The following is a 21,514-nucleotide window of genomic DNA, read 5'->3' as shown; positions in this document are numbered from 1 at the left end:
TGAAAAAAATCCAAGGTTGTATCAATTTTAAAACCAAACAATCCTGCAGAAGCTTCTAGCCATTGTCCAACAAGTTTGCTTTCCTCCATCAGTAATTTTTTTGAAAAGGTCATTTTGAACATAATGATGGCCCACATCAATGAAAATTCAATTTTTGCCAATGAACAGTTCGGATTCCACCATGGACATTCGACCACTCATCAACTTTTACGTGTAACAAATTAAATCTGAAGGCTATTCTACTGGTGTTGCTCTTCTAGACATGGAAAAAGCATTCAGCAGTGTTTGGTATGAAGGCTTGATTGTAAAATTAAAAAAAAAAACTTTATTTTTCCAGCCCACTTTGTTAGAAGAATCCATAGTTATCTGTTAAATCGTACACTTCAGGGTAATTATCAACGCCAATCATTCTGGGAGTCAACATTTTGTATTTTTTTTTTCCTATAAAAATTGTGTTAATGTATTTTGAAAAAAAATTTGTACAACTGAATAACATTCCCATATATCTCAAAGAATTATATTGAGCTAATACCTTTTTTGATCTACCTTTTCTAAATTGATGAGATAAATGCACAGCAGTTTCCTCGAATCGGTAGATGTTGTAGATGAATTGGTATGAGCATCACATCTCTGTCTGTCACAGATAGGCGTGACCACCGATAGACCTGGTGGCCATGATAGCATCTATTATAGGGACAATTTACGACACTCTGACCAATGGCAATTCCGTCTAAATTGAAATTTGGCTCTATCATATTTTTCGGTCGAACCATCCATATCCTACCCAGATGCCACCCAAGCGTCTGATCCGCCTCATAAGCACCACTAAACCTCATTTTTCCCCATCTCTCTTGCAGACTGTGACTGTGTCAAAATCACTCATCTGTCGGTGCCCCGAGCGTACATTCTTGCCAATTATCATCGGGAGCTGGGCGACAGTAACGAACTCTTCGGCGGTGGCGGCGGTGGTGGAGCAACAGCGGAAGCCACTCGAAGCCGAACCGTTTACCGATACGGAGCGGCCGAGGGAAGACTAAACCGACCACCACCTGCCCCAAGGGATCCGGACGCACGGCGGCACAACGAGCACCTGATACTGGACTGCGAGTACGAGATCGATCCGGACGAAAGCATGTTCGTGCTGAAATGGCTCTTCAATGGCAAAACTATCTATCAGTGGATTCCACCGGAGCGGCCTCCGTTCGGCTTTACGGCCATGGGTCGACAAATCAATCGGACTTTTACCGTCAACGAGAATCCGATGCACAAACACCGGGCTCTGGCTTTGGTGCGGCCGCTGAAAAACTTTACCGGCGAGTACACCTGCTCGGTGTCCACGTTCCAGAGCCTCGATATGCGGACCGCCCGGATGGTGATGATCGGTAAGTTTACGGTTTTGCTTTGCTCTGATTGATTGATTGATTTACCTGTTTAGAGTCTGGATTTATGAAAATGATGCTTACGGTGAGCCAATGAGTTATGTTAATTGTATTGTTCAGAAGTATGATGTTCACATCGGTCTATTTGCTGATTAACCTGGAGGCCTAAACACGTTTGACTTCCATTCTATAACACAGAGTTGAACACAATTCCCCAGGACGACAAAAGGCTTTTAAGTCAATCATCATGCATTATTATACAGTATTAAAATTTTATGTTGTGTTGAGTGTTAATCTAGTCTTGGAAATAATTACTTTTTTGAGATCTTATCCTTTCAACAAAGAACAGAAATAATTACTGAAAACAAACACCAGCTGAAAGCAAGGTTAATGTAAGGTGAATCCAGAGTAAATGGAAATCCGGGTTTAGTATGACCAGAGGTGCAACCAACATTAGGTTCTAGGGGAGTTCTGCAAATTTCAAAATGGTTGTGCTACTTTTTTCCGAATGTCGTTTCCCCGAATGCCAGTTCCCCGAATATCCCGTTTCCCCCAATAACCCACTTCCCCGAAAAGTTTTTGGAACTCATAAATGTCATACCACATTTCAGGGTGGTGAACGTACTGGTCATTTGATATGCACCCTTCTTTATTTGATTGGCGGTTCTTACGAATTTTACCGTCCTCAGCATTTTTGGCAACATGTTTATAGCCGAGAATGACCGAATTCCTCCTTTTTTTGATTGCTTAACTTCTTTCTAATTCACTATCCTGCCACTGAAAACTACTTTATCGTCTATTTGAACTGCTCCACTTTTCGGGGAAACGGGTCATTCGGGGTACTGGCATTCGGGGAACCGACATTCGGGGAAACGAGATTTGTGGAAAAGTAGCACAATCTTTTAAAAATAGTTTTTAAGAAGATATATTTTCATAAAATATAAAGTTGAAGAATTTAGGTATGTTTTTTTGTATAGTAAAATGAATAAGGCCAGATTACAATACATAAGCGTGATGTCATTACATCGCTCTTCTTCTGTGTTGTAGTTTAAATCTAAGATAAAGATAGGACAACTGGGAATAAAATTGAATCCAGTTTGTGATCCAGTCGCTGATTGGTTGAATTTGATGTCTGCGAGTGTGTAGCTGCGTGTGGAAAGTTACCATTGGATGCGTTTGTTTTGGTTTTGCCCGTGTTGCCAGACAACTATATTTGGTCGTTTTTTTGCGGTTATGCATAAAAGTTCGTAGCCGACTGATGTAAACCTAACAAAAAAGTGAAACGAAATCAGATCGGAATGAATAAAAAAAATTGAAACTGTATGTTGCAAAACTACAAGTAATAGTAACATTTCCAGAAGAAGACGGCACAAGGCGAAGTGACAGAACTTTTGCCTTTGATAGAAATGCCTTTTTTTTCTTCTTCTTTTTGGCATTACGTCCTCACTAGGACAGAGCCTACTTCTCAGCTTAGTGTTCAGTGAATACACTATAATTCACCTAATCAATACAATTAAAAAATAAATAATAATTAGGAATATTTTTTTATGAAATAGTGTACCGTCTTCCATACAAATGGCAACACTGTTTTTACGTAACACGCAAGGGTGGAAAATTCACAACTGGGCTCATGGATGAAAAGAAGAACAACTAAAAGAAGCCAGGTGTCCGATCTTATCTTAGGTTTAAATATGTTTTGGAGTTTATCAACAATGAGAATGGCATCCTAAAGCGTTGCAAAATAAACATACTGCCGGAAGAAGACTGGCAATCTAGAAAATTGAGTTCATAGGTCAAAAATGAGTTCTGCTTTCATTGTGAAGATTTTATGACCATATATGTGATAACACCCTAAATTTTCCAATATAACCATTACACTTTGTTTTTGCATGAATTTGTTAATATTCCGATTGATTTACCATTGTATGTAGCGGGACACTAATGCGTTAATATTTCTAATTGAAAAATCGGAGACAATTTTTTTCAACATTTTTTTAATGCATCCTTCTTTTATGATTTATTCATAAAATCGAATGTAATTCACCAACAAAATCTCAAAATTTTTGAAAATGGGGCCAAAATTATTTCACCAGCAGTCAAAAACTTCAATAGCATTCGCAGATTTGGTTCACTCAATCAACTGTAAGTATTTCAATATTTCCGATGCTGCACTAATGAATTGGTTCCAATATACCTGAAGATTTTTCAAACTGTTGAAACAACGCTTTCAGTTCGATTTAAAAATGAAAAAAAAGTTATTTATTGGCTCGTTTGTTGTTATTAAACTCCCCGAGGAGTTTAGAAATAAAAAACACAACTTTCAAGAATATAACTGTGAAAATCACTGACGTTCACAGTGTTCATACGAATCTCAATAAGTGCTATGTAGTTGTATAACGTGTAATGTTGAATTTCAAAAATATACTTGATAATTTTTCGGGTGAAGGGGCTCTTGGGGTGAAGGGGTTGAGCCTCAACCCCGCCCCACAGTGCTTTGAATGTATGGGACCTCGGGACAAAAATCATAACTTTCGTTATAGGCGTTTCAGCTCAATGATGTTTATAGAAAAGTTGTCAGGCATCATTAGGGCTATAATTGACATAAACGACCTATGTGATAAACGTAACTGCATAAGTGACATAAGCGCCAATTTGTGTATTTAGTTTCATAAAGATGTGATCTCTTCTAGAAATTATTAGCGATGGCAAAATTTATTTTAGCAAAAATCACTCGAAATTAATTGACCTCATGAGTGGCGTAGACGCCAAATAATCATAGTTTATTTTCCAAATTATCACAATTATTAATAGATATTCTTTAGCAAATCAACCAAAGCAATGATCATGACATTGCATTTGATGATATTTAGTCCCATTTTTTTTTTTTTTACAGAAATTATAGAATCGAAGTGTGCAGCATATATGCCATCAAATCCTTGTGACTGTTGAAACCAATTATGTCTATACTGCCCTTCTACGCCTACTTGTCCCATGTTCTATGTAAACCTTATGGGCCGCGGGACAAACATGCGTAGAACGGCAGTTTACCAAACAAAATGTAAACTCTTCCAACCTGTGAGCGATGTTAACCAAATAATGAAAGCAGTCGATTTAGCAATGAAGTGCTTGTGTATCTAAAATGCCACATATATTTCATATATGTGAATGAGTCTCACCAGCTGAGGACCTTTCCGAGTTGAAAATTTCCTCCAAAAATGCATGAATGCAAATGATATGATCAATTGGTAAACAAGCACTCAATCAATTACAGTGGAAATGGTTATCAGATCACTAAGCTGAGAATCAGTTCGGTTCCAGTATGAACGTAACGCTTAAAGAAAGAAGTTCTGGTGTATTTGTAATAAAAAGTGGAAATGGTCACTAGAACACTTGAAATTGAAAAGCAGGCAGCATTGAAAAGCAGTTCCAGGTGGGACGTAACGCCAAAACGAAGACGTTCACTGAATCTATAATGAAAAATGCTTGCTTTGCCCTTGTTCAAACTGCATACGAAGCTAAGCAGGTGATTATTTTGTTTCAATAGATTAACGTGGGTCTGATCACATGTGTAAAAAAATTCTTGTTATTTATCGCAAGACCAAAAATGCAGGGAATGCACTAAAAAAATAGGGCTTTTTGAATTTTTCAAATATTTTTAACCATTTTCTGTTAAAAAAAAGCTAAAAAATAATTCAGAGAATAACTGAATATCGGTTAATCATTCATATCATCATTTCTATGTTGTAAGTTCTAATATTTATAATAGTTTGCACAATATTAATCGCATAAATGGCTTACATGCATCATTAGTAACAAAACTTATTATTTCACTATTCAAAAGTTAATCTCAAAAACTTGTTTTTGAAAAGAAAACATCGAATTTGTATCACAAAACTCATAAAAACGACATGAGATGGTAACAATATTTTTGGCCACCAGTCTGCACGGAAACCGCCCCTAGTGAAGTACATTATTAGTGCAAACCGTTCGCAACCTCGGAGCGCTATGAAACACTTCATTATACCCATATGAAAATGGAAAATGACATGCCCATTATATCTCAAACCTCATAAAACAATCCTGTCCTATAAGTGTTAAACAAATTATTTCTGAATTTCAATTTACTGAAATGGAAAACTCTTCCGTGAAATATTGGACTAAGAAGCTCTCCGGACCCCCGGATTAAGAAATCCCTGTAGTATTTTATGGAGGAATTCCTAGAAATTCTTTGAAAATATTTGGTAAAATCTCTGGAAAAATCCTTGGAGAAATTATTGCCGGAGTTTTTGGAGGAATACCAGGGAAAATCTCTGGAGAAATTCTAGAAAGAAAAAACCCTTAGAACAACTTGTGGAGAAACCATAAAAAGGGTTTTCTGGAGTAATCTCTGGAGAAATTCCTGAATCTCGGAAAATCTCGGAAGCATTGCCTGGATAAATTGCTGAAGAAGTCCTTGGAGACATATCTAGACTTATCTTTGTAGAAATTCCTGGGGAAATTGCCTGCAGTATCCTTGGACAAATTTCTGGAAGAATAACTGTAGATATTTTGCAGAAGAATGCTGTGTCTAAATTTTTCTGCAAAAATCCCTTAACTTAAACTTATTTATCGCATAATCGATTTATCGCATAATCGTATTGATTGAATGGAGTCTGCAATCAAATTTATTAACGAAATTATTCGACTTAACAATTTTAATGCTAATCTCAGCTCCTTAACATCAATACTTTGCATTTATATTATGAAATTATCTATTATCATCACAAAACTGCAGTTTTATTACAAAATTTGTAAAATATTTTGTTTAAGAAAATTATTCCACTTTTGTCAGCTGAAAATTGCCTATCGTGTTGATAAAAACGGAACATACCTGTACCTGCATTTTTCCTAGGGAATTTTTTCCAGAACAAATAGCAAATCCCAGTAAGTTTTCGTTGAAGAAATTCATTGAAGGATTCTCTGGAGGGATTCCTAAAATATCCTTTGAACATTTTTTGGAGGATCCTATGTAGAGATTTTTGTGAAGTAATCTCTGGAGAAATTTATAAAGAGGAATATCTGGAAATATTCCTGTTGAAATTTCGATAAATTGCTGAAGGAATCCATGCAGACATCTCTGGAGTAAACGAATAGGGCCCAAACTAAACTGATATTGAAAAACGGTTGCGATCGAAAAATTTTTTTTAGAAGAATCGCTAGAGAAATTGTTGTTGAAATTCCTGATGAAAGTCTGGGAGGAATCCCTGGTAATATCCATGAATAAATCTCTGAAGGAATTTGTGGAGTAATCGTTTGACAAATCTCTGCAAAAAGCTCTGAGCAATTTAAAAAAAAATCACAAAAAATCCTTGAAGGCATTCCTGGAGGAATCCCAAAATTAAATAATTTGGCTGTTTTGAAAACAATTCCGGGTATCCAGTGCCGGATTTGGGCTTCGGGGGGCCCGGGTCAAATCTCATAGAGGGGGCCCTTTTTTTCAAAATTCAGCACGTTTTGGGATTCTACATGCCAACGTATTGAATTTGAGTTTTTGAACGAGATGGTCGGCCCAAAGATATGAGGAGATCAAATGCGAAGTGGTTTGTGAGCTATATACATTGAAAAACTCAACTATTTTTAAGCTTTCCAATAGTGTTTTTTAGGTGATTTTTCCATCCAATGGGGAAAATATTACAATTTGTAGAAGACTGGCTCTTTTTTGACTTTTATATAATTTGTATGGAGTAAAAAATTGCTGAAAATCTACAAAGCCGATTTTCTTCAAAGCTCCTTTTGATTCTGTTTACCTATTACAAGTTTCCAGTTTGTTTCCGATTGGAAAAAAAAAGTATTTACATTACTTGCAAGAATAAAGTTCGCAAAGGCTGATTTTCATACAAAACGGTCAAATTTAGAGACCTCTGCTTCTAGCAGCCTGAAATTTTAACTGCATTTTGGAATTAACTTCAAATTAGATATGTGAATAGATCATCAAATTCTATGCAAAAACGCCGAAGTTTTCAAAATTCGCCCATTATGACAAAAAAAAATTCAAATTTTGATACTAAGATATTTTGAAAACAAACAATTTACGATAAGTATAATCTTTTACAAAATTTGCATTTCATCTAAGTGAAAAAAATTTGCAGAAGCATGCCTACTTCTAAAAATTCACGTTTTAAAAATTTTTAAATATCTTGGTTTTTTTTTCAATAGTTTTTATTTTAATATCTTCCAAACTCTTGAATAGAATTTGATTAATTTCCCATGCATTCAATTTCAAGTTATTTATGAGATGTAATTTAAATTTCAGGTCAATCGATTCGTTAGAAGCTGTTATATATTTCCCTGAACTTGAACATTTTGCATGAACATCGGCCTATATGTACTTTTTTTCTTGCCAGTACTGTATATTCTATGGATTACATTTTAGAATCATATAAAACGTCGAGCGCATTTTTAATATCACTATTTTTTCCCAAAATTAATTAGAGAAGACTTTGCAGATTTTGGCTTAACATTCATGTTTTCTTTTAATATATTGAAGGATAATCATTGATCAAACCATACTGTTCAAATATCTGAAGCGAAAATATTGAAAGGTATTTCAAAAGGTTTTTTGTTCTTAATTTTGGTTGCTCGGGGGCCCCCTTAATCGGGGGGCCCGGGGCATTTGCCCCCTCGGCACCCCCCCAAATCCGGGCCTGCGGGTATCCTGATATAAAAAATGTATGTAAATCTGTATAAAATATCATGAATTTTGAGCTATCGTTTTATTTCAGTATAAGACGGTTTGAAAATGGTCACACCTTATAAAAACCGATTGCGGAGTATTCCGGCTAAATCTAACTGTTGTAAGAGGACCACTCTTGATTCTTTTGTACATTTGAATAAATAATCATGAAACTTGATCCGTCGTATCATTGCGTATGAATTTTTTGAATATGACAACTACCAGTTCCCTCTAAAATTAATTTCAGGTACCAGTGCGCCCATTAAAAAAAATATAAACAATCTCTGAAAGAATTTTGTCGTTTTAATTTTTGTTGAAGTACCCTAATGAAAATTTGAAGGTTTTTATAGCGCAAACCATTGAAATTTCTGGAAACAATTCTGGAAGAAAATCTAAAGCAATGTCTGAAATAGTTTTTGAAAAAAAACCTGTAAACATTTTAACGAAAACATTCAATAAAAAAACTAGGAACTTCAAATTGTTCAGATATGAAATTATTTGGGGATTAGCTTGATAATTATAAACTGTTCTAGTAGTTGATTGTATAATTCGTTTACATAAAAATATGAAAATTTCCAGTAAGTAATTCCTTCAAACATACTTTTTATTATTCCTTCTTAAGCAGATTTTTAAGGAAATTTCTCAAAATTTCCTATGGATTTTTTTCCGGTATTGCTGCAAAAAGCCATTCAGCATATTTTTCTCAGATTTTATAAGTAAATAACTCAAAATTAAAAACAATCAAGGAAAATAAAATATAAAAACAATCTTGATGATTGCTGGTAGTTTTCAGGTTATTCACTACGAATCCCACCAGGACATTTCCCTTAATTTCTTATAGCCCCTAGTCTTCCTTGTTTTTTCTCAACCAAAATCTAGAAGGATATCTCCAGAAATTTATTATGAGTCCTTCCTAAAAGACTTCTAGTGAATACTTTCTCCAACTCTGATTTATTCATCTAGGAATTTAAAACAAAAAAACATCTAATAATTATTAGGATTGGAAAAATTCATCTTATATGTGCCAGGAAACTTTGCTTGAGGAATCTCGAGAAACTGTTTAAAAATCTTCAAAAATTGTGTAGAATTATTTGTTGAGAAAGTGGTGAAAGAATTCCTGGAAGTACTAATGAAACGGATAATTCCCCAAAGGTTTCCAGGAAAAAATTGTAGATTTATTCGGGGAAATATATATTGAAACATTTATAGAGTATTATTTTTGAATTAGAACAAATACTTTTTCAAACTTATGAAGAAGTGCTTCAAGGAAGTTTTCTTCATAATTTCGTAAAAAAATCTATATCAGCAATATTGATTCTCTATTACAAATACAAATTACATTTTTGAACAGAAGCCTGATAGAGGTATTAAAATAATCGTAGAACAAAATCTTAAAGCAAAAGCTAGAAAAATTAAAAAATATACGAAATTTTTTTTTTTTTTTTTGCCTAAAGCCTTGATTACACGTTCGTGCATTGCGCGCACTGTGTAATCAAGGCTTTAGGCAAAGTTGTTCAATATGGTCAGGGTTCTGCTAAACCACACCAAGTGCCAATCACTTTATATACAACTTCAAAATCCAGCCTACTCTTTTTAAAATTTTACCGCTCACAAATGATTATCAGGGTCCCATAAGTACTCCGAGATAACATATACATGGAAAACATCATAAATCTTTGATGTTAGTAGAATTGATTTCATATTATAAGGCACTTTTTTCTCTTAGTGACCTATTTTAACAAAATATTACAAGACCTCGTTCGTTCAAAATCTCTAAAGAGACAAGTGTGTAGTCATTCCTTGTTGAGCTACCGTGCGAGACAGTCGATAGTTCTCGTGTGTCCGGGTTCACCCCCGTTTTTCCAAATCTTTGGTATTTCGATGCCTATTGCAAAGTGTTTTTAGTGCAGTGAAGAGCCTTAGTTCGGCTTGGAAACGGAACACTTTTGGCGAAGCCATTGTGTTGCCGATTAATCGAGTTTTGCGCAAAAGTATTGAACGTTTTTGCCATTGCGTGGTTATTTTCCGATCACGTGTATCGTAGAAGACAGCTTGCACCTCGTCCCGTGTGCTACCTGAGTGATCATCGTTTGTGGTGTGCATATAGCGTGCACAGCGGTGCGCTCTCCACACCGACAGTGGTCACCATCGTTATCGACGCCTGTGTTGGTTGGTGGCAGGCAGTGAGAGACCAACCACACATACTCCGTACCAGCAAACCAGGAACCAGACCGTCCTTTTTTGATCACGTGTATCATCGAAGGCAGCTCGCACCCCGTCCCGTGTGCTACCTGTGTGCAGTGCAGAGTTCATCAGTGAGATCATCGTCTGTGGTGTGCGTATAGCGTGGACAGCGGAGATCAACCACACATCTACGCGTCCCAGCGAATGGTCGTACATTACTTGCTATCTCTCCCCAAGCGTAGACGCCCATCGGTTACAGCATCAACGACGCCAGCGTGGATAGAGTAAAAGATAAGTACCTCTCGTTGTCCTTCTCCTCTTCACGTCTTTTTTGATTAGTTTTTACTGCGTGTGAAAGTTTTCCCTCTTCCCTTTCCCCTTTGTATGTTTTTTTTTTTCAGTTTGATTCAATTTCCATTTCTGTGAATAGTGTTAGTTTAAGTTATTCGTGCGCCCTTTGCGGTGTCAAGCTACCGCAATGGGTGTAGATGATGATGGCGGGGGAACGTCGTATCCCCTCACTGAGTCTTCGAATGTGTTGAACCAACAAAACACAAACACCTCTATGCCCAATCCATGTGTGTCCCCTCAATCTGATGTGTCTCAAATGGACACCAATATTCTACCATCTCCGACGTTCCCTCGCCTCAAGGCCTACCCGCCCGACTCTGGTGGGCCTTTTGTTGTTTTCTTTCGATCCAAAGGCAAACGGTTGAACACTATTCAGATCAGTAAGGATCTGACTAAGCGATTCTCTTCCGTTGTCGCCATTGACACAGTGGGTTCTGGTAAGCTGCGCGTCACCGTCAGTGACCGTAAACAGGCCAATGAGATTGTGGCCTGTGAGCTCTTTACTCGTGAGTACCAAACTTATCTGCCAAGCCATCGGGTTGAGATTGCGGGAGTGGTCACCGAAGGCAGTATGACCTGCGAAGAATTGATGCAGGGTTGTGGTCGCTTCAAAAACCCTTCTCTCCCATCTGTCCCCATACTGGAATGCAAGCAATTGCATTCCGTATCCCTGGTGGGAGAAAAAAAGATCTATTCACATTCTGAATCCTTCTGTGTGACCTTTTCCGGATCTGCTTTGCCGAATTTTCTTGTCATCGGCAAACTTCGTTTACCTGTGCGGCTGTACGTACCGAAGGTAATAAATTGCACAAATTGCAAGCAGCTGGGCCATACTGCCCAGTATTGCTGCAATAAACCTCGCTGTGCTTCTTGCGGGGAGAGACATGTGGATGGTGCATGTAGTATACCGCCAAAATGCGTTTATTGCAACGAAAGTCCACCACATGCCCTCGAAAACTGCCCGACGTACGTACGCCGGCAGCAACATCAGCGACGATCATTAGAGCAGCGCTCTCGGCGTAGTTTTGCCGAGATGTTGAAAAAGGCTGCTCCGTCTGCTGAATCCCAAAATATCTACTCTTCTCTGTCTCTTGATGATCAGGGCTCCGACTCTGAGGTTGGTGAAGGAATTTCCTTCGTTTTCAAGGGTTCATCGAGGAAGCGTGTGAGACTCCAGAGACCCACAAAAAAGCCTCGGAATCTGTCTAGCAGTGATGACCCACCAGCCATGAAAAATACTAAGCCTGTCGCGAAAGTCTCAAAGCTTTCACCTCCTGGATTCAAACTCCAAGAGGAAAGAGACTTTCCGCCACTATCGGGAAAATCTAAAATCCCAAATATTCCAAAATTTCAAACTGCTCAGCCAAAAGAAAGTTCGCATTCGGAGCCCCTAGGGCAACCTCAGGGCGTTCCAATGTTTACGCTTTCTGGCATTGTAGATATCATCCTTAATTTCTTCAATGCTTCTGACCCAGTGAAGAACATTGTCAAAGGATTGCTTCCATGTGTGACTCCTCTTTTGAAGCAACTGGCTTCTAGAATGCCCCTCCTTGCAACGATCATATCTTTTGATGGATAAATTATCCACAGAGGTCGAAGATATGATTTCTGTTCTACACTGGAACTGTCGTAGTATTATGCCTAAATTAGATAGTTTTAAATTTTTAGTTAGTAATTTACAGTGCGATGTTTTTGCGTTATCAGAAACATGGCTAACACCTGATGTGACCCTTCCTTTCCATGATTTTAATATTATTCGCCTGGATCGATCCGACTCATATGGAGGAGTGCTTTTGGGGATCAAAAAGCATCACTCGTTCTACAGAGTCGATCTGCCGCCGATGTCAGGCATTGAAGTCGTTGCATGTCAGGTGACTATCCGAGGCAAAAGCCTCAGTGTCGCCTCCATATATCTTCCTCCGAGATCGGCGATATCTCGCAGAGATCTCTCTCACATCTGCTCTGTTATGCCTGAACCACGGTTGTTCATTGGGGATTTCAACTCCCACGGAACAGGCTGGGGGGAACTGTATGACGACCACCGATCAACGTTGATATATGACCTCTGCGACGACTTCAATATGACAATTCTCAACACTGGGGAAGTTACACGAGTGGCACCTCCAGCTCAAGATGGAAGTCCTAGGGATAGCCGTTTAGACCTCTCAATATGTTCAAGTTCGTTATCGCTGGATTGTTCATGGAGGGTAATCCAGGATCCCCATGGTAGCGATCACTTGCCGATCGTAGTTTCAATTTCCAATGGAACACAACAGTCTTCATCCATCGATCTCGCCTACGACCTCACAAAGCACATAGACTGGGGAAAGTACGCGGAAACGATCATTGATGGAGAACAAGCGGTAGAAGTACTTCCTCCGTTGGAAGAGTATCGCTTTTTATCCGAGTTGATTCTCAACAGCGCTCTTCAAGCCCAACGCCGTCCTGTGCCTGGTCCGTCGGTTCGCAAGAAGCCTCCCAATCCGTGGTGGGATGAAGAGTGTAAGGCACTCTATCGCGAGAAATCCGCCGCGTTTAAAGACTTCCGGAAACGTGGTTCAATTGACAACTATGAGCGCTATTCTTCTCTTGAACGCAAGTTTAAAAGCTTGGTCAAAGCGAAGAAAGGCGGTTATTGGCGTCATTTTGTGGAAGGATTATCACGTGAGACCTCGTTGAGAACGCTTTGGACCGTCGGAAGAAGAATGCGTAATACTTCGTCGGTTAATGAAGATCGAGAGAGCTCTCCTCGGTGGATTATCGATTTCGCTAAGAAAGTTTGTCCGGATTCCGATCCTGTTGATCGCGTGCGACGAGATATTCCGGTGGATAGGGACGCCAGGGATAGACCTTTTTCGATGGTTGAATTCTCACTTGCTCTCCTTTCATGTAACAATTCCGCTCCAGGAATGGATCGAATCAAGTTCAATTTGCTTAAGGGCCTACCTGACGTCGCAAAGAGGCGCCTATTAAACTTGTTTAATCACTTTCTGGAGTGTAACATTGTTCCGGATGACTGGAGGCAGGTGAGAGTAATAGCCATCCAAAAACCCGGGAAACCCGCGTCGAACTATAATTCGTTCCGCCCAATTGCGATGTTGTCGTGTATTCGCAAGTTGTTAGAGAAGATGATTCTCTTTCGGCTGGATAAATGGGTTGAATCGAATGGCATGCTGTCAGATACACAGTTTGGTTTTCGCAGAGCCAAAGGAACGAACGACTGTCTTGCGCTGCTTTCTTCAGAAATTCAACTTGCCTTTGCCCAAAAGGAACAGATGGGTTCAGTGTTTTTGGATATTAAGGGTGCTTTTGACTCAGTTTGTGTTGATGTCCTTTCAGACAAACTCCACGCAAGTGGCCTTTCATCAGTTTTGAACAATTTTTTGTACAATTTGTTGTCCGAGAAGCATATGAGTTTTACTCATGGCAACTTGTCAGTTTCACGAATTAGCTACATGGGTCTCCCCCAGGGATCATGTCTGAGTCCCCTTCTTTATAATTTTTTTGTGAGAGACATTGATGACTGTCTCATGGAAAATTGCTCGTTAAGACAGCTTGCAGACGACTGTGTTGTTTCTGTCACAGGACCAACAGCAGCCGAACTACAAGGACCCTTACAAGATACTCTGGACAATTTGTCTACTTGGGCCTTAAAGCTGGGTATCGAATTCTCTGCGGAGAAAACTGAGATGGTTGTCTTTTCAAAGAAACACAAACCTGCCAAGTTTCCGCTTACACTCATGGGTAAGACAATCACTCATAGCTTGTCTTCTAAATATCTCGGGGTCTGGTTCGACGCCAAATGCACCTGGGGGAAAAACATTGTGTATCTGACACAGAAATGCCAAAAACGAATCAACTTCATGCGAACTATAACCGGAACATGGTGGGGAGCCCATCCGGAAGATCTGATCAAGCTGTACCAAACAACCATCTTGTCCAGAGGCGTCTGGTCAGCCTGTTCAACCTGTTCATTGAACAGGTAGACCATTTGAATCAAAATCGTACAACTAATTTAAAAAAGTAAATCAAATTCAACAAATTTTAAAATAGCATGAGTGTGGGTTCATACGTACTACATAGAAAGTAGCATAACAATTGTCCCAAGGCACCAAGATCGATCGCGTAGTGTGCTGAGTTCACGCACCATGTAAAAAGCTCGCTTGACATCCACAGCACAAGCGTGGTATTTCACCAAAGACAGCAGCGCAAAAGTTGAAGAGAAACTACTGTGCCTGTTCAACTGCTGCTGTTGAACCAAATCCCATATAACTAAGGTCCCACATACATTCACAGCTTAGTAATCTGTACACGCTCAAAAGCATACATGTGTGGAAACAACCCGTTCAACGAAAGAAGTTGAACAGGTTTTACTTTTTCTCCTTCCGAAATATTGGTGCACGCTAAGCAGTTTCCTAATAGAATGCATTTTGTTCGGAATAGATCGGATGTCCAATGTCCATCCAGACATATTTACATCAACTTAGAAGGATATCCACATTATAAAATGAGAGGTTTTAATAATTAAAATCAAATTTATAACAATTCGAATGCATACCAAGCATACGTAATTTCGATTAATCCAATGTTAAACTAATCATTTCTGGTCTTTGGTGAAGTTAGCGCAGTCAATATGGAAATAGAGTGTTCTTAGAGTGCAAATTGCATGCTTTACGGTGCTAACTTTCATGCAATACGAAATCGGTTTCTCTCGACAGGTTCAACCAGCCGATTTGAACAAGCTGAAGAAGATTATAAAAGCTCAGGAAGAATGTATTATCAATGGAATTAGCGCATTTATTTTTGCTCCGTGGGTTGCTCCAATTTCCATATTTTAATAATAGATGATTCCATATCTGTTTTCTCTATAGTTTATTGTGGGATTCATGTTGTTTTTAAAGAAGGATTAACCTTTCTAACGGGATTTTCGGCTCGCCACCGAAGCGGACAGCGTACAAATCATTCGCGATGTGTTCTTACGCTGCATTCATACAATTCAAGTACCGCCGTGCTAGGGGGTGACTTTGACCGCCCTTTTTGATGCATCTCTTGAATTGCACAGGAGGCAAAAAACTAATCCATGACCATCTAGTGGCTATTTATAACGTATTCTTGAAGCTTGCCACATTGTTTTCATTATTCTGGTTATAGTTAGCTGTAAAAATCTTGGCCCAAAGTCACCCTTATGGACCAAAGACAACGGTATTGCTCATTTTAAATCCACATCCAGCGGCGGCGATAACGCGCAGATATGCGCGCAACGTCAACATTCAAGTAGGTTTGATTTTTTTCGTTCTTCAAGTAGGTACGCGAATGTTTGTAATTATCTAAATCTGAATCACTGCGACGATATACCACCATTTTCTGTTGATCGCATTCCGTGGATTTTTTTTGCAGAGCACAATACGCACATATTCACATATTAGTTATAATGCCTAAGGTTGGTCCCTTATTTAAAATTATTTAAAAAAATAGTGTTTTTTCTATATTTCTGCCGGATACACGAGATTAATATGTAGATGAAAACATTTGCAAATCAAGTAAAACGTACCAATAAATCGTAAAAAAATGCACACTGCAGTTATTTTACTAAATGCAAGAATATATGCAAATACGCGCACATTGATACATTTTGTTATTTCTGATATGTTTTGTAGCTGAAACGTGCAAAATCCAGTTAATCACCAGTTTACCGTTTACATAGGCGTTATTTACCCAATTATAAAATATATTTTTCTTGTTGTTGCACAAGTGGCTTATTTGAGCACGCGACGCCTCTGATCTTGTCGGTCTTAGAGTACGGTAGCTTTTGCTTTCAATCCGCGGCGAAAACACATATGCTGAAGATACAGCGGATTCAGTACCGCTGTCTTCGCATCGCGCTAGGCTGCATGAACTCGACTCACACAATGAGTTTAGAGGTACTTGCAGGAGTACAGCCCCTGACAGATCGTTTCGCGGAGTTAACACTCAGGTTCCTCATCCGTTGTGAGGTTCTCAATCCATTGGTTATTGAAAACTACGAAAAGCTGCTTGAACATAACCCTCAAACTCGTTTCATGAGTGTGTACTACTGGTACATGACGCTGGAGGTTAGCCCATCTTCGGTTAACACCAATCGTGATAACTTCCTAGAATTCGACTGTTCCTCTGTAGTATTTGATTTGTCCATGAAGCAAGATATCCATGGTATACCAGATCACTTTCGTTCAAAGTTTATCCCTCCCATGTTTGCAAGTAAATTTGGGCATGTCAGCGAGAGCCGACAATTCTTCACTGATGGGTCAAAAATGGATGATATCACTGGTTTCGGTGTTTACAACGTTTCTCATAGCGCCTTCTTCATGCTTCAAAAACCATGTTCTGTATATGTTGCTGAAATAGCAGCTATACATTACACCTTAGAGTACATCAGTTCTCTCCCACCCGAGCACTTCTTCATTTTTTCCGACAGTTTAAGTTCTCTGGAGGCTGTTCGGTCAATGAAGCCGGTGAAGCACTCAGCGTACTTCCTGAATAGAATACGCCAGGCATTGAGTGCTTTGTCAATTCGCTCTTACACTATTACCCTAGCTTGGGTCCCTTCGCATTGCTCCATTCCTGGCAATGAGAAAGCGGACTCTCTGGCTAAGGTAGGCGCTAAAGAAGGCGATGTTTACGAGCGTCAAATCGCCTTCGAAGAATTTTTTGCATTGGCCCGTCGGGAGACCTTGATCAGCTGGCAACAGAAATGGAGAGACGGAGAAATGGGTAGATGGCTGCATTCCATATTTCCACAGGTGTCGAAAAAGCCTTGGTTTAAGGGGTTGAGCATGAGCCGTGATTTCATTCGTGTCATGTGTCGGCTTATGTCCAATCACTATTCGTTAAGCGCGCATACCCACCGTATTGGGCTCTCAGAAAGCAATCTCTGTGTTTGCGGCGTGGCTTACCAGGATATCGAACATGTTGTGTGGGGATGCGTTGAGCATCGTGGCGTCAGATCTGAGCTGACTGAAACTCTCCGGATCCGAGGAAAACAGCAGAAACCTGTCAGGGAAGTGTTGGCGGGCCTTGATTTAGAATATATGAATTTAATCCATCTGTTTTTGAAGCGTATCAATATCCGGGTTTGATTGTGTTCGTTCCCTGTCTTTCTTTTTCCCATTCAAATTGTCCTCTTCTCGTCGTGTCTCCCACAAACCGTTTCTGTTTAGTTTCATTACAGATCTGGACATCCTGTCCCTTCAAGCTTCATCAGCTTAGTAGTCTAAGTAGCTTAAGAAATTCCAAAAAATCCTTTCCTTCCCTGTTTCAAATGTATCCACTAACCTTAAAACTTCCGCAAACTAACATAGTTTTTAAAATAAGTTCAAATTTCAAAATGTAAATAATGTAAAAAAAAAGAAAAGATTTCGGCTCTGTTATGCCCTACGGCGCCTGAGCCTGCCAAATAAACGAGATAAGTAAAAAAAAAAAAGTGTGTAGTTGTTGTATTCCAAAAAAGTGATGATCGAAAAAAAACATGCATATCTCGCGTTGAGTATCATACATTTGTATCTACAGTGATCGATTTTCTCTTTAGCTTAGTACGCAAGACTTATTCGATTTTCGGAACATTTCCCGATGCTACATGACGAAGTACGATGACTACTTTGTACTGAAATAAAAATAGCAGTGGAAAACATTAACACGCCCAAGTCATTTGTAAAAGACAAAATTGGCGAAGAGAAATCGATCATTGCAGATACGCCCTTATGATACTGAACGCGAGATTTGTTTTGCCAAAGAGCACCAAGTTATGTACCGTTATCCGGGGGCAAATTGTCCACTGGGGCGAATTTGATCAGGTCACATTACCTCCTCAGGATGCTGAAGGTTTCGTTGGCACCACAGACATTCCGTATTTTTTAATTTACAGATGTCTTATGATGATTTTGAACTATTTCATATTTATTAGAATCAGTTTTGCACTTTTTGAAGGTGTAAGCAATGCAGTTGCAAATGTCGGTGTTAAACGATCCACTGGTGCTATACCTACATGTCAACCTGATGTATTAAAAATGTTGTGTAAGCATAAGTATGAGCGACTGAACTCATTTTTGGTATCATACAGCATAGCAAGTATAGTGTTTTGCTCATATCCGTTTATTCTCAAATAATGTGCTTATTTCCAAGGGAAATTGCCTACATTAAGGCGTATTAAGCAGATTTTCAAAGTTCAATTTTGCAATTAAACGATGAAATACTCGAGTTGTTAGAATTTTGATATCATTTTCAGATTCAGGAGACCCAAATTTAGTAGATAGGGAAAAGTTATATTCAGAAACCTGCTTTGTTATACGATGATCAATTTCGCCCCAGCGTTCAATTTTAAATTGTTGACATTAAAACTTTTTTTTATAATTTGTTAAATATTATTCCATGAAAATTCGATTACATAAACTGATAACTGATTTTGTCGAAATTTAATATACAATATATGAATTCCGAGATAGCCCAGATAGTCGTATGCGGTAAACGCGCAGCTTTTCAGCAAGACCAAGCTGAGGGTCGTAGGTTCGAATGCCACCGGTTGAGGATTTTTTCGGGTTGGAATTTTTCTCGACTTTCCTGGGCATATAGTATCTTCGTACCTACCACACGATATACGAATGTAAAAATGGTCAATTGGCAAAGAAAGCTCTCAGTTTATAACTGTGGAAGTGCTCATAAGAACACTAAGCTGAGAAGCAGGCTCTGTCCCAGTTGGGACGTAATGCCAGAAAGAAGAAGAAGAAGATGAATTCCGAAGGACAACACAACAAAAAGCTGTAAAATAGTGATCAATTTGCCCCTGGATTACGGTACGCGTATTTCGACTTCCACTCTCAGTCTTCTTCAGTGTCAGTTACAAGTATCCACTAAGAAAAAATATGTGATCATAACTTTTCTTTGTTATCTCCCTTTCACGTAGTTCCCGAAACTAATTTCGTCCTGCGTTACTACACCAACAACATGAGCAACCTCGTAATGGTACTATGTAGTGTGTACGGAATCTCCCCCGAACCGGAACTGACACTCTGGATCAACGAGTACCGGCTGGAGAATGTCACCGTGAACACGCTGCTTACACAGGCAGACCTCTACGACAGTTCCGTCAGCATACACCTGGTCCTGTACGAGCGAATCCAGCAGGACGATGTCATCAAATGCACCCTCGGTGTGAAAGACACCGACTACAGCAAAACCAAAGAAACTGTGTTCATTGGTAGGCATCTTCGTACTTAGTTTGATCAATTTAACGAATATAATGTCTTTTCTCCCCCATAGATATAAATAGGGAGCCATTAGCAGAACAGAACTCCATTTTCGACCACATAAGCTCCACCACCCATGAACCGTCAAGTTCTTCTAAGGAAAGCACTTCATACTCCAGCACGAGTTCAACTGCATCGCCCAGCCCCGGCATTGGTGTCCACGAACCGACACCAGCCACAACATTCCCCTCGGACTTCACCAGCCCCACCAGTAGATTCTCCAACGAAGTCTACAAGGAAGCGGACGCCGTGAAGCATCCATCCGCAGTAACCGTGTCTGCTCCAACGGCCCGAGTAGTCCAGCATCACTTCGCCCCTTCACTGCAGCCGGCGGTCGTTCGGTTGAAGCCTACACCGCCTCGGATTTTCACGGCCGGTGGAGAGCACCCGAGCAGCGCGGATTCCGACGAAGTGACCAACGTGGTGAACTTCAAGGAGGTCTTCAACGAGAACATGCTCTACAGCAGTGGCGCCAGTGGAGGTAAGTTTCAATCCTTTTCCAAGCACGTGCGTCCGGATAATTTCCGGTAGTCACGCATTCCGATCACACCCACACGCGGGGGCTTTCGGTACCTTATAATAGAAAACTGTAAGATGATCGGATTCAATTTCGAATTTTGCTTGTTTTGTGCACTATGTGCAAGACCAAGTTTTTGCGAGAAACTTTTCGCCTCCCATTACCGAGCTCATCATTATCGCCATCATCGCATCCATTTTGCTACCCCGGCCGGTGTGGAACCAAACGCCACGAAGCGTGCCGCACAACAACTAGATATACGGAGGCGAGCATATGATGGAGGAAGTTTTCCCCTCCCTCCTCGAATTCATCTGACTCTGACACGTGGGCGACGGAAAGGAAGTTTGGGAAGCCGGTTGCGAAAAACATAAAGTCAGTTAATTTAGTTTACGAAAAGCACGGAGCAAGTTTTCTGGGGAAGAAGACGAAATAATCGACCCTTTCGGTAACTGGTGTTCAAATGTGAAATCATCAAATGATATTGAATAATCAGATATGTTTATTCATTGAGACTATTCAACATCTACAAGCATGTTAATCGAAGTCAGTTCATCTGAGAAATACGATGTCTCTTAAGATGCTCTCCGTAGCCTACAAGCAAAGCACCCGTCTAGCGAATAGAGAGTCGTGGACTCAATTGGAGGACTGGATTTGTATTTATTACTAGTGGTCCCGGCAAACTTCGTCTTGCCATCAAGTAGGCTGTTGAAAAACGCTATGGATCGTCCCATACAAAATGACAGTTCCGTTCACGCTCGTTTTTCAGACTTTCTCGGTGAATATCCTGGGATTTTTATACACACAAACACGTCGGAACACTTGACGAACAAAACGGAAACACAATCATTCAAATCCGTTGACCCGTTCGGAAGCCATTTCGTGACATACAAACACCATTCCATTTTTATTTATATAGATTACAACTCCCAAAAAAGGCATTTTTGATCGATCGAAGATCTTTTCGAGTTGGAAATTAACTTATTCCCAAGTATACAAATGCAAAAATGGTCAAATAACAACGAAAGCTTTCAGTTTATAGCTGTGGAAGTGCACATAAAAATCTATGCTCTGTCTTAGTGGCGACATTACACCA

At 39.5% G+C, this 21,514-nt stretch overlaps 1 protein-coding gene across 1 annotated transcript in view; it reads left to right on the top strand.

Moving 5' to 3' along the window:
* The first annotated feature begins 788 nt into the window (after positions 1 to 788).
* LOC5574031 overlaps positions 789 to 21,514 on the top strand; it is a 35,221-nt gene continuing 14,495 nt past the window's right edge. Inside the window, exons 1-4 of the mRNA XM_021850812.1 lie at positions 789 to 801; positions 858 to 1,382; positions 19,562 to 19,855; positions 19,918 to 20,385. Of these exons, the coding sequence (XP_021706504.1) occupies positions 789 to 801; positions 858 to 1,382; positions 19,562 to 19,855; positions 19,918 to 20,385 (1,300 nt within the window). The remainder of the gene's footprint in view (positions 802 to 857; positions 1,383 to 19,561; positions 19,856 to 19,917; positions 20,386 to 21,514) is intronic.

This window comes from Aedes aegypti, chromosome 3 (assembly GCF_002204515.2).
Source record: "Aedes aegypti strain LVP_AGWG chromosome 3, AaegL5.0 Primary Assembly, whole genome shotgun sequence".
Classification (NCBI taxonomy): Eukaryota; Metazoa; Arthropoda; class Insecta; order Diptera; family Culicidae; genus Aedes; species Aedes aegypti.
This window is presented reverse-complemented; position numbering and strand designations above follow the sequence as displayed.